Source organism: Balaenoptera borealis (genome assembly GCF_965194805.1).
Source record: "Balaenoptera borealis genome assembly, contig: HAP1_SCAFFOLD_811, whole genome shotgun sequence".
Lineage (NCBI taxonomy): Eukaryota > Metazoa > Chordata > Mammalia > Artiodactyla > Balaenopteridae > Balaenoptera > Balaenoptera borealis.
In genome coordinates, this window is record NW_028123391.1 from 200235 (window position 1) to 214842 (window position 14608).

At 35.1% G+C, this 14608-nt stretch overlaps 1 protein-coding gene across 2 annotated transcripts in view; it reads right to left on the minus strand.

Annotated features, from left to right (window-relative positions):
* Nucleotides 1–741: 741 nt before the first annotated feature.
* CDK17 (cyclin dependent kinase 17) overlaps nucleotides 742–14608 on the minus strand; it is a 102910-nt gene continuing 89043 nt past the window's right edge. For both annotated transcript variants that reach the window (XM_082409048.1, XM_082409047.1), the window contains 7 exons: nucleotides 11218–11338; nucleotides 9102–9199; nucleotides 8492–8597; nucleotides 6128–6170; nucleotides 4977–5067; nucleotides 2974–3051; nucleotides 742–2444 (listed from right to left, as the gene is read on the minus strand). In XM_082409048.1, the coding sequence (XP_082265174.1) occupies nucleotides 2407–2444; nucleotides 2974–3051; nucleotides 4977–5067; nucleotides 6128–6170; nucleotides 8492–8597; nucleotides 9102–9199; nucleotides 11218–11338 (575 nt within the window). In that variant the 3' untranslated portion in view covers nucleotides 742–2406. The remainder of the gene's footprint in view (nucleotides 2445–2973; nucleotides 3052–4976; nucleotides 5068–6127; nucleotides 6171–8491; nucleotides 8598–9101; nucleotides 9200–11217; nucleotides 11339–14608) is intronic.

The following is a 14608-nucleotide window of genomic DNA, read 5'->3' on the forward strand; positions in this document are numbered from 1 at the left end:
TGGAGAAAAGGGAACCGTCTGGCCCTGTTGGTGGGAATGTAAACTGATACAGCCACTATGGAGAACAGTACGGAGGTTCCTTAAAAAACTAAAAATAGAATTACCATATGACCCAGCAATCCCACTACTGGGCATATACCCAGAGAAAACCATAATTCAAAAAGACACATGCACCCCAATGTTCACTGCAGCACTATTTACAATAGCCAGATCATGGAAGCAACCTAAATGCCCATCGACAGAAGAATGGATAAAGAAGATGTGGTACATATATACAATGGAATATTACTCAGCCATAAAAAAAGAACGAAATTGGGTCAGTTGTAGAGACATGGATGGATCTAGAGACTGTCATACAGAGTGAAGTAAGTCAGAAACAGAAAAACAAATATCATACATTAATGCATATATGTGGAAACTAGAAAAATGGTACAGATGAACCAGTTTGCAAGGCAGAAATAGAGACACAGATGCAGAGAACAAACGTATGGACACCAAGGGGGGAAAGCGGGGTGGGGGAGGTGTGATGAATTGGGAGATTGGGATTGACATATATACACTAACATGTATAAAATAGATAACTAATAAGAACCTGTGTATAAAAATAGATAAAATTGAAAAAAAAGAGAAAATGATCCCATTCTGCACAGCCTTCTTCCCCAAGAAAGAACTGTGACTCAACAAAACCACATTTTAACAACATGAAGATTTTGTTATTATAAATTTCAAAACAAAATGGAGGAATTTTCACATAATATTTATAACCTTCAAAGTACAATATTAATACATATCTGTCAGTTAGAAATAACAGCAGTTTGTTAGGCTACAGGGTTTAACATAAAACCAATTTACAAATGTGAAAAGCAGTAGTGGTCCAATATTCACCATTACACATGAATCTGTTTCTTCCAGAAAATTTCTTAAAAAATTAAAATTTCAGTATTATGAAATATTAAAACAACACCCCAAACATGCCACAATCACTATTCACAAATAAAGTTAAAATGAAATATACAAAAATTCACTTAATACTGTTAAATAACAATAAACTACAAGATTTCCTGAACAGAAATGGTAGGACCCCTGAATGTTTTACAGTGAATGTCAGGAAAAGAATTAAGTTATGACTATTTTCATGATACATAAGCCCAAAATTTACATGACCATTTCAAAATATAGCAATTAAGATTTGCAGTTGGTAAGATGCACTAAACAAATAGTCCTTAAAAGTGAACACAAATGCTTAAAACACTGTTACCAACACCAAGGTGTATTTATGATGTTCAAAAAGATGCATAATTAAAACTGTAATATTTACTATCTCTGGTAAACAGATAATATCTATAATGCTTTAAAACAATCTTCCAAGTTCTCATTTCTCTCATTTGTATTTATCATGGCTCATTTCAAAGACATATTACAGCTTTCAACTGATTCCAAGTGAATGTTATTAAAACACACACATACACACAGCTCCCAAATGAAATAAAACTGTTCCCCAATGAAGTATCATCCATTCTAATAAAAGAATTGTATTTAAAACAAATAAACAAAACAAGACCTCTGATGTTTGACTGGACTCGTATGGTTCAGTTTTAACTAAATTAAAGCATGATGTAAAATAGGTAAGTGTATTAGTATACAAATATCCAATAATATGCAGTAAATATTTCTAAAATGAGGAAAAATAAAAATAAATAATTTTGGTGCTTTAATTTACTGGTATTTAATGCGAGATCCCCAAAATGTCAGGTATTCACTTGCTTGAATCAACTTCTGCATCACATGCTTTCCTAAACATAATGTGCTTATCAATTTCTTACTACTCTATTTGCCAATGTTCAATAAAAAAATTATATAGCATGAATGTAAGAGTGTTCAAGTTGGCTCACTTATTTTACTGTTAAGCAAAGCTGGGTTTACATTCCAGGAAACACTGTACTTTAATTTTAAAAACAAACAAAGAAAAAATGCAGCAGTAAAACAATTTGTGAGGAGAAACAGATGCATTCACGTATAATAAAGCCACTGCAACTTCTTCAGGCATTCAACTGTTGTGTTAAATAAACAGACAGTAGTTATTTAGCAGCAATGATTCCGCAATAAATAATGCATTGTGTTTCTCAGTCCTGCACAAAAATTGCAGCTACAGTTACATCAATAGCTGTAACCTACTGGCTCTAATGGCAGAGAAGACCTTAAAACCAACTGTACAAAAAAATTGTCACACTGTGACAACAAATATAAAAACAATTTGTAGGTCTGAAATAAAAAGACTCCACTGTGAAGAGGACAGTGTAGACAAACGAAGATTCCAAGTCCACCAAAAGAAATAATTGCCTTCAGATCTGAGTCCTTGATTGATAAGAAAGGCTGGGGGCTGGGCTTGAAACCATGTTACCAGACTTAAAAGAGCATGCTCTGTCTTCTGTTCTTCCCATGTCCTAAAATATAAAGTCATTTTATGAGGCAGTTCAAGGTTCAGTTTTATCCCACATACAGTATTTGTTGACTCTATGAAGCTAATGTTCCCACCAGCAAAAGCTAATATTCCACGGTAAGAGTGATCGGCACTGTCTTAAATGACCCTTTTGTTGATGGGGTCAGTCTATAGCTTCTATGCTTCGAAGTGATGAACCTGATGACTAGGGAAGCACAAGATGTGTCTTCTGCCTCAGGTGCCAGGGATGGCGTGTGCAGTGATCAAGCCAGGCCACTTGTAAAAGGTCTTTGTGCCATCTGCAGCTTTCAGGATCCCTGATTTGACTGAGTCAGATTTCTCTCTGAAGAATTACTGAGCTGCCCACATCATACAGGAAAGTGAGTATGTGCAATGCTAAACATACACAGCTGTGGAATGCACTGTACATTGTTTTTTACATCAATAATTTTACCGATCAATTTATAAACCCAAAACTTGGTTCCACGCAAAATTTCATGATCGACATGTGAAATGGTTTATGACAAACACACCTGTCTCTGGATAAGAAGAATTTCGAAAACCCGGGTCCTTTTGCAACTGAATCTCTTTCAAACTGAATATTGATACACCTAAAATGCACAGACAAAAATTATCAGATGAAAGTCTATCATTAAAGCAAATATAACCCAACTATAGACAAAATATCTAAAAATGTATACTGATTCAACATGAAACATTTATACTACATTTACAAGGTTACAGCCCTGCTGAAATATTTTCCCTTTTGTCCCAATGTTTTGAGAAGAAAACCAAACCAAATAACCTCTCCCTCAGAACCTTTCTCCCCCAATTCTGCCTTAAATCATGCTTTGAGTATGTGTTTCTCTAAGGAGAATGTACATTGTCTATTTCTAGGGCTTACTGAGGTTGGAAGACCTAATCAAAATGTATTACTCGGTTTTATTCTCTCTGTTCTTTATCCGTCTCCTTATGATGGCGTGAAGGTCAAATCCTCAAACTATCTTCAGAATTTTAGAGAAAAACAAGAAATGGGTTTGTACACCTCACCCACACCTCAAACTATAAAACTTGGTATTAATAATGAGATGTAAATATCTTAAAAAACACTTGTAATTCATCCTTCTTATTTCCATCTCTGCCAGAGAGGTAGTCTTTCATTAAAATATATCCAATAGGGGCTTCCCTGGTGGCGCAGTGGTTAAGAATCCACCTGCCAATGCCAGGGACATAAGTTTGAGCCTTGGTCCGGGAAGATCCCACATGCCGCGGAGCAGCTAAGCCTATGTGTCACAACTACTGGGCCTGTGCTCTAGAGCCCTCGAGCCACAACTACTGAAGCCCTTGCACCTAGAGCCAGTGCTCTGCAACAAAAGAAGCCACCGCAACGAGAAGCCCACACACCACAACGAAGAGTAGCCCCCGCTCACCGCAACTAGAGAAAGCCCGTGTGCAGTAGAGAAGACCCAACGCAGCCAAAAATAAATAAATTAATTAAAATATGTAGATATCCAATAAGTTCTAAGTGAAAAGTCTTGAGGAGTCTTGATTCCAATTAGAAAACCTTTTAGTAAATCAACACTGTCTAGTAAATGAGAACAGGAAATTAATGAAAGCTTCTGGTTGTTCAGTTCCCAAATATTCTCTTAATTCCCCACTCACCTTGCTAATTTTTTTAAATTTATTTTTGGCTGCATTGGGTCTTTGTTGCTGCGCGGAGGCTTTTCTCTAGTTGTGGTGAGCCGAGGCTACTCTTCGTTGCGTGCACGGGCTTCTCACTGTGGTGGCTTCTTTTGTTGTGGAGCATGGGCTCTAGGCACACAGGCTTCAGTAATTGTGGCACGCGGGCTCAGCTGCTCCGTGGCATGTGGGATCTTCCCAGACCAGGGCTCGAACCCGTGTCCCCTGCATTGGCAGGCGGATTCTTAACTACTGTGCCACCAGGGAAGTCCCCACCTTGTTAATTTTAAAGTAAAATATTGGGGTAATTTATAAGAAACTTCTGAGTAAAATCAAGCAGTTACCTCAGGCATGAGGAATCAGCTATTTTAATGACAATATGCTCACCACTGTCATGGGGATAAAGTCAGAGTGAACACAGTAAAGGAAAATCATCTTCACATCTTGAAAAAGAAATTTATTTCCACAAAAAAATCTTGTTTTGGTTGTGCTTCATTACTATTTGCTTGAAATCCATTTTTAACAACTCTGAATCAAAGCAATCCAGATTGGGCCTAGTGACAACGTCTATCATCAGATGGCATTTTCCAACTTAAGTCAAATAAGACTAATGACCCACATCTAAGTGCTACTGATTTCTTACAGAGTCGTGGCAATATGCTCAGTGTTAAAAGAAATAAATTAAAACAGGCAAGTAAGACATACACCTCCCTTCAAGGAATTCTGATCTAATTACAGAAAGACCAGAATTTTAGGCTTAAAAACCAACCATCTTCCTAAATCCCTAATTCACCCCAGTCTCCAAACCTGGATAAAAATAAAGGGGGTGGGGGACGCACTCTAGAATCTCTCTTACTTTCAGGTAAAGCATGTATCCTTGGTCCCAGACTTCGAAAGTACACATGTTTCATGGCCTCTTCTGCTGAAACCCTTTTCTTAGATTCATACTGTGAGAAACCAAAAAACTGCTTCATTAATTTTTTTCTCTAAATACTGGAAAAAGCATGTGCAAGGGGGAGGAGACACACATACACACAAATTAGCATTTAAGCATTTAGAGCTACTCTTATCTTGATTACTTAATACAGTGACTATTACTTTTAAGAACCAATTTGGAGCACTATGCTCTAATTTGAGTTACTACGGAGATTATGTAGCAATGATTATATCTCAGTTACAAATTTCCAAGATAAAGCTGGATCTTAACGAAAAATTTAGATTCCCTATATTTTCTGAAGTGATGAAAAAAAGCAAAATATCTGACCTTTCATGTTACTTTTCTTCATGAATACCAAAGGATTACTGGAAATATACCTAATACCTTTATGAAAGACATTATTAAATTACCTATTCAATACCCATTTCCCTTTTTTCCTTGACAAGATAATGTAGATTTGTTTAAGGTATCCATGCTTCCAACTCTGACATATGACTCATGACTATTCTAAGTTTAGGCTAATTATGGCAATCCTGCTCCCCAATTCTCAGCCTCTCTTACAATTAATATTCTGGCCTTAGGAAGGTTTTGGAGACCTAGGAAGAAGTCCTTACAGAGGTTTTTGGAAAAGCCTTTGCTTTCCAGATACAAAAGGACTAATGCGACTGACACACTTGTATTCTCTCTCTTCTTCCTGCTCTGAGTGAAGATATGGATGGTACTTGGAGGTACAACAGCCTGTAAGGCAGTAAGTATAAGGAAAAGAAAGAGAACGTAAGAGAACAGGAATTGCAGAGAACATGGCCTTGACACAGTTGATCAGGGCCAGCAGCTAACTACCTCAGACTGTTCTAGGTTACAATGAGAGACCCAGACACATTAAAAGAAACCATAATTTTTTTTCACCTAAGCACATGTCTTAAGCATGCTAGATACTACCATAATCTTATTTAATTGTCATGACAAATATTTGAGGGAGGTATTACTGATCCCATTCTACAGATGAAGAAACTAAAGGCTCAGAGAAGTTAACAGACCATTTAACAATTATAAAATAAGATATAACTTACCTGAAGAAATTTTGTTATCAACTCGATTCCTTCAGAGTCTAACCTAAAAACAACGAAAGACAAGTAGCAATTTATTCTTTTTTAATCTTAGCTGATAGCAACTTTTCAAATAAAACTATTTTCCAAATGTTTTTATCTGTGAAATTCAAGTGCCCTAAAACAGCACACCTTGCTGCTTTCAGACTCAAATCTTTTATCCTTAGAAGATTTATCTTGCCACTTGTTTAAGAAGAAACCACAAATAACTGGGCATCAACTCAAATGTTCAATATTCAAGGGTTAGGTTATTGAAACTATAGAATTTTAAAAAATCACCATTTTGTCTCAAAACAAAATAACCTCTATTATTGAAAAAGCTTCAGTAAACTAGATCTGTTTTCACAGTGTTTCAGTGAAGGCAAGAGTACAAAAGCATCATTTTCCTATTATACGGTGAAAACAAACAGATAAGTGACCCCAAAATATATCACTGTGGTTCAAGATAAACAGAGATGAGTCATTCAACAAATTTTTACAGGGCGGTCGGCTGAGCATTGGGTACTACAAGCTATAAAATTCAATTTAAATATGCCTCAATAACTTTATAAAACTCATTAAAAAGGGATAAAAAACCAATTAGATAGTCAATAAAGACAGGTAATTACAAGGATGAAATTAATGAAATAGGGAGTAGAGGGTTTAGGGGTTATCTTAATGAGATAATCTCTTGATCAGAAATCACAAATTCTATCTTGCACTGACTTTCACTGGCAAAAGCACAATTACAGGAAAAAAAAAAAATCCCCCCCCTTCCCCCCTAGTGCTTAGTCGGTACTGTGGATGCTGTGGCGTAGAGATTCTCCAGAGTCTTCTAATCCTTTGCAGTTTGCCATTCTGACAAATAACCAGAACTCCTTGGCCATAGACAAGCTAGGTGCTAAGGTCATAAAGAATCTGCTTTAAAGAGCTGCAACCTTTTACACTGGACATTACAACAAATATACATATGTATACATACATAAATGTTGTAACGTCCAGTGTAAAAAAATATATATATATGACAAAAATAGGATTTACGCTATTTGGGAGAGACACATACAAAAAGTCTAACACATTATTCTTCCTAAGAAAGTCTACTTAGCATGTTCTTAGTTGCTATAGTGACAAGAGCATCAATTCACATAAAAACTTTCAAAATATTTTTGGTACCAGAATGGTTTTACTATTCTTCCCTATCTTGAGAATAAATGGAACTAGAGTGAGTGTGTTATGTTGTGAGCTATGTGAAACAACGAAACAGATATTGGCCTTATTTGGTATCCTGGTGCCCTTTTCATTTTTATTTTTTCTTAAAGAAAGATGTAAAAATACAGTCAAAGGGGTTATTCTATGTTACTTACTGAAAATGTAATACATTCCTTAAGTAAATATGTTGTGAAAAAAATTTTTTAAATAAATATTTATTTATTTTTGGCTGGGTTGGGTCTTCGTTGCTGCGCACAGGCTTTCTCTAGTTGCGGTGCACGGGCGTCTCATTGCAGTGGCTTCTCTTGTTGTGGAGCACGGGCTCTAGGCACGTGGGCTTCAGTAGTTGTGGCATGCAAGTTCAGTAGTTGTGGCTCGCGGGCTCTAGAGCACAGGCTCAGTAGTTGTGGCGCATGGGCTTAGTTGCTCTGTGGCATGTGGGATCTTACTGGACCAGGGCTCGAACCCATGTCCCCTGCATTGGCAGGCGGACTCCCAACCACTGCACCACCAGGGAAGTCCCCTGACTCAAATTGTAATGGGAGTCTTGGATGGATCTGAGGTAGGTCTGAAAAGAAACTTTAATTGGATGGCCAACATATAGGATATGAAGGGTCAGAAAGAGTTTATATTCTTCAAATACAAATTGTCATTAACATTGACTGAAATGCTGATGGGTCATCTTGTGTAGGAGTCAAGATTTTACTTACAACACATTCTTAGGTTTTTCTAAGTAAACACATATAGAATAATTGTGTAGAAAGCAAAGCAAACTTCATCATGGTCTTCACAGTACTGAATAAGGCATTAATCAATGTCTTCTTTCTGGGAAATGGAACAATCTACGTAAGCCCTAGAATTCTATTATATATATTCTATATTCATTTTATTTACAGCTCAATTCTGTGGACTTACATACTTTGGTAATTCTTGCTCACTAAATTATAAAATTAATATGACACAGGAAGAAAGAAATTAAATTAAATCCTAAAATATTTAAGAACTGTGTATTGTGTATCACATATTTTTCCCTGAATCCTTACTGTGGCTAATGCTTCAAGAGACTTAAAAAAAAAAAAAAAAAAAAAAAAAAGGTGGGTTCCCCCTCTTTCACTTAAAGAGGAAAAAAAAAAAAAATACCTGGGTGCATGGTTAATTAGAGGCTGTGGTTTATATTTTGGAAAGTTGTAGTTCTTGAACTCATCATTTGAAGAAACACCTGGCCAAGTTTCCTGACATGGAGTTCCTGAATTTAAAAAAATATATATTTATAAATATATAGAAATTTTTATACAGGCAAATATATATAAATAGGGAGAACTAAGAAAGTGTCTTAAAGAACAATTTATATTTAGTAGATAATTTGATTATTTCAACTGAAACTAAAAAGACAGAAATAGTAAACATACAGACTTTTTTTTTTGGACTAAGCAATGATGCTATAAAAATGTTGTCTAACTGACACCTAAGCTAAAATATTTCTTAATAATGTGCTAAAAGTCAATTTTCAATAATATTTCTCTTCTCTGTTCTTCCATACAATCATTATTGCAAAGGTAGAACTTGGTAAATAAAAAGCAGAAGTTACCTAGAAGGATCTATCTTTATTGTAATTATGCTAATTATAATTCTTATAACAGCTATTTATGTTAGTCTCAGTATCAAATTTATAAATATATTTTTTAAAGATACAGTCTTATCTAGCTACTCAATTATACATAACAAATCACTGGGAAGAGAGTTCCGTTACCTAGCAGTCGGAAAATTAAGTGCAGTTCATCTTCCACAGTTGATCCTGGAAACAGAGGTCTTCCAGAAGCCATTTCAAAGAAAATGCAACCAACACCCCTACAAAATGTAGCATTAAAAAAAAAAAGAAAGAAAAAAAAAAAGATGAGCAAACCATTTATTTATTATTAAGCACAAGAATCTTTTCCTTAAGGTTGCCTCTCTGGAGAATTTTGTACTAGCCTGCTAGAAAATCTGCAGAGATTTTTTTTCAGATCCGACTAAACTAATTTCTTAACATTTACCCTATTTGTCTCAACTTCCATACGGCCTTATCCATTTTCTCCACTTAAAATGTCCAGCCCTCCTCTGCATGATCCTTGAAGAACACCACTAACAATGGCTAATAGTGATATAAAGCTTACTATGTATTAGGTAGTGGTTAGCAGGGCTAGGGAGAAGCAAATATTTCAAGATGTTTTTATGCAGGAAGCAGAGACAGAACACATAGAGGCAGGGTGATGAGTGTGTGAGTGTGAGTGTGAGTGTGAGAGCGAGAGGGAGAGGGAGAGAGTTAAGAGAAGGAAGAGAACTGGATAGAGGCTCACTAAATAGATACTGTCTTCTAGGATCTGTGTGAATACATATGAGTTTAAGACAGTCCTTCTTTTAAAGGGCTCACAATCTAGCAATTATATATATAATTTAATTTTATATTTTAAAATGTTATATAGAAGATTAAATAATGGAGCCACTATGGAAAACAGTATGGTGGTTACTCAAAAAAAATGTAAAATAGAATTACCATATGATCCAGCAATTCTGCTTCTAAGTATATAAAAGAATTGAAAGCAGTGACTCAAAGAGATATTTGTATCTACAACATGGGTGAACCTTGAAGACATTTATGCTAAGTAAAATAAACCAGTCACAAAAAAACAAATACAATACGATTTCACTCATGAGATACTTAGAAAAGTCAAATTCACAGACACAGAAAGGAGAATGGTGGAGGCAGAGGGTAATGAGGAGTTACTATTTAATAAGTACACAGCTTCAGTTTGCAAGATGGAAAAATTCTGTAGACTGATGGTGGTGACGCTTGCACAGCAATGTAAATGTACTTAATGCCAGAGAACTGTACACATAAAATGGTTAAAGTGGTAAATTTGGTTGTATATATTTTTCTACAATTTAAAAAAGTTTAAAAAAGAAAGAAATGTTACATAATACAAAAATTAATTATATAAATGTTCAACCCAAGACAAAACAGAAGTATGTGATTTATCACTATACGAAGAGTGCAAGCAATAAGTATAACCACAGTTCAGAGGAAGGAATTACCACGGGAGGCTAGGTTATATTCAGGAAGGATTTATGAAAAACTATGTTTTGAAGGCCCTAGGCACAGGCCCCAGTTATAGAAAAAGAGCAGGCATTCCAGATGGGTGAACTAGTATGAACACAAGAGCAAAGGTGGGAAAGCCCAGGCTACTTATGAAATATAGTGAGTAGTCACTTGGCTAAAAGGAAACGTTTGTGGAGAATAGTCTGAAATAAACTGAAAAAGGTAGTTTAGAGACATTTTATGGAGATCATTAAGTATCAGATTGAAGAATTGTACCTTATTCTATAGGTAATAAATGGGGAAGCAGCAAACATGTTTAAATAAAGGAGTGTCATGATCAAAGTGCTATGTGAGGAAGATGCCTACAGTATTCTTTCAATATTATTTTTAGATCAACTTAAAGCAAGTGGGTTTTGGTGAATATTAAATGATGATAAAAATAAATTTTGTTTTAAATTACTATGTACCAGACACTCTTCGAAGTGCTTTATATACATTAGCTCATTTGGTCTTAACATTATCCACAGAACAGCCTTTTAAAGTAGTTATTGTTACTATTGCCATTTCCTTAAATGAGGAAACTGAGGCACAGGCCAATAATTTCAATAAGGTTATTGTATAGCTATAAGTGGTTGAATTGGTATTTAAACCTAGGTGATCTTACTTGCCAGAACTCTTAATCGTTGCTTATATTTTGTCTCCTTAAAGCCAAATATCTATTGGTATGCCCTGTGTTAATGGCTACATTCTTTCAAAATTATAAATGGCAGTAACATCTGCATATATTTACCACATATCAATCTGTGTTGAGTACTCTGAGGAACCGAGAAGCACATCAGGCGGCCGGTACCACAGTGTGACAACTTCATTTGAGTAGGTCTTTGTGGGAACTGACTTGGCTCTGGCTAGTCCTTCACAGGGAAAAGAAAACAATTAAGAAATAGCTAGAATGCATTTCCCAGTCCATATTCTCACCATGACTCCAGTCACAAGGATGCCTGAGATGGCTACTCTATGCCTTTTTGAGGCTTAACAAAATTAGGTTTATGAATTTTTTTTTGAGTGTGAGTGGTCTTGGGTCAGCAAATCCTATTATTTATTAAACTAAATAATAATAATTCCACATTCAGAGACCATGCTTACTTTTATGAGTGAATGCACCTGGTACAGTATCTGGGCTAATCTAAACTTAAGATACCCTCCTTCTATCCATGAATTATTATGCCAAAATTATTTCCTACTTGAATTTAAATTAATGCAAAACAGGCCAATGACATTAAGATAAACAATTTTACTTCTTAAAGCTATAGGCTTTTGTCACCTTTTAACCTGCTTCCAACTTACATTTGCTGTATCAATTCTTACCAAAAACCATGAAGTTACTGGTTCATGATTCTGTTAAGTTTTATTGACAATTCCCTTGTAGAAGTTTATATTTAGAGAAAGTTTCCTTGGAATAAACTACAATGTCATTCTGTACTTTCTAAGTTTTAAGTTACATGGTTAATTTTAAAATAAGGTGAACCTCACTGTCTTTGGATATTATTAATTGCTATAGATGACGTAAAACACGAACCATTCCTTTGCCAATTTAATATGAAATTCACTGATTATCTAGAAATAAAGGCAAGAGTTCACAACTTTATCTCTTGAGCCACTGGCGTAAGAGAGTTGCTTTTATTACCTCTACGCCTCCAAATTCTGATCACCTAAAGAAGTAACTTTAAAAGATATATGAAGAAATATAAATTTATTTTAACATACAGTTTATTTCAAACAAGGAATAATTAATTTTTAGGCTGTGATTTCTGTTGTGTGTAACTACTGTATCTGATTAAAATATTAAATAAGAAAAATGTAATAAAAGGATGATTCAATACTTTGTTAAACTGGATAAGGTCACCCAAATGAAGCCAGAAATTTAAAAAATTAGGCAGTACTCATACTATTTTCATTAAGTATAAGGGCTAAAGGATGCAACTGAAACAATGTTGACACTGTTTTATTACAGGTTTTACTCTACCGTCCCAACTTGGTAAAAAAAATTCAACCAATTTTGGTAATTAGCAAATGGAAGCAGCTTTCTGATTTCTCTTGCTGATATAATACTGGGTTATATGGGGGAAAGGACAAGGCTGCAAGTTTGCTAATGCTATACATATAACATCAAAGCAATTGCAGCTATAGTTTCCTCAGTAACTTATACTCCACCTCCTGACAGAATTCTAAACTATGATGCTTGCTCAAACAGGCTTCTGATTCAGTTCACAATTAGATCTGCAATTTTGGCATGAAATGAAATACACAGTAACTTCTTCCAAACCAAATTAATTGTGATATGGTATTATTATATAAACCATTTTCTATTATTAATGAAAATGTCTATTTATATTAATACTTCCCTGATCACAGGAAAAGCAGGTCATAGAGATCAAGAACAATTTATTGTAAAATACTCAGTTATATGACTCTCCCTTACTTGTGTCCGAAGTATACTTACTATGAAACCAATACAAAAATAAATAACTAAAAGCAATAGAGACAAAGTTCATTGTACTATCTCATGGAATAATTAGATTTTCCTGTTGGCCTGTGGACAGATAAAATTTGCTTGGCTTGGTTTGTCAAGGTAAAAAGCAAAATTTAAAGGACTCATAGTATTCCCCCACCAAAAGTACATTTTTGATGGCTTTTGCCATTCTTTTTGCATATCTTATAACCAAGCAGGGTTTCTCCATCACTGTCATTCATTTGGGGATTAAGGAATAAGGAGCAGTAAACGCAGCCTGGCCAAAAAAATTTAAAAGAGGGGCAGGGAAAGAGAGAGAGAGAATAACAATTACTAGGAAAATAACATAAACTATGCCCTAGAGACTCTATGTAAGCATATGGAAACGACTTATAATTTCTCATTTAGACTCATGTGACCTACCCAATTCCTTTTAAATAGCAACCTACCTTTCAAACAAATGGAAAAGTGTTAAATGAATAAAAGTATGGGAATTTTCAGAACAAATTCACCACTTAATAACAGTGAATTTTTAATCTGTTACTAACAGAGTAATACTTGAAACACTAATGTTTATCACATTAATGAAATATTCCAAAAGTAAAACAACTATAATCACTTATGAAAAATGATAAATACTAACTATGAAAAACTGCATGGGCTTTTAAAAACTAACTTCTGTTACAGTACTCAAAATCTCAGAATGTGGAATATTAAAAAAACACAAAAAAACGAAGTTACTATATGGAGTTCCTTCAATATAAAAAAGTTTGCTCCCTAGAAGCAAAAAACATGTAATTTTATTTCATCTTTCTAGTCCCTTATAACTGGATTAGCTAAAGAGACACAGACAGACAGCTACTAATTAAATTATTAAGCATATAAATAAATACAAAGCATGGTGGCAGGGACTTCCCTGGTGGTGCAGTGGTTAAGAATCCGCCTGCCAATGCAGGGGACATGGGTTTGATCCCTGGTCCAGGAGGATCCCACATGCTACGGAGCAACTAAGCCCATGCACCACAACTACTGAGCCTGTGCTCTAGGAGCCCGTGAGCCACAACTACTGAAGCCCATGCTCCTAGGGCCCGCGCTCTGCAACAAGAAAAGCCACCGCGATGAGAAGCCCATGCGCCACAACCAAGAGTAGCCCCTGCTCGCTGCAACTAGAGAAAACCCGCGCAGCAATGAAGACCCAATGCAGTCAAATGAATAAATTAAATAAATAAATAAATAAATAAAACTATTTTTTAAAAAAAGCATGGTGGCAGGCATATTAAAGGAATCCCTTTCAGTAATGACATTTAAACTCTTTAGTCTCAGGACCCCTTTTAGGCTCTTAAAAATTATTGAGTATCCAAAGAGCTTTTATTTATGTAGATTATATTTACTGACATTCGCATATTAGAAAAACAGAAACATCTAAAACTTCTTCCTTAAAAACACCATTTATATGTTAACATGAGTATTTTTATGAAAAATATTTTTTCCAAAATAAAATAAAAATTAGTATGAATGGCCTTGTTTTACATTTTTGTAGTCTATTTTAATAGAAGACAGTTGGATTCTCATATCTACTTTTGCATTCAATCTATTGTGATGTTACTCTGACTGAAGTTATATATAAAGAGAATCAGGTTTCACACGGATGCGAAATTGGAAAGAAGAGCAT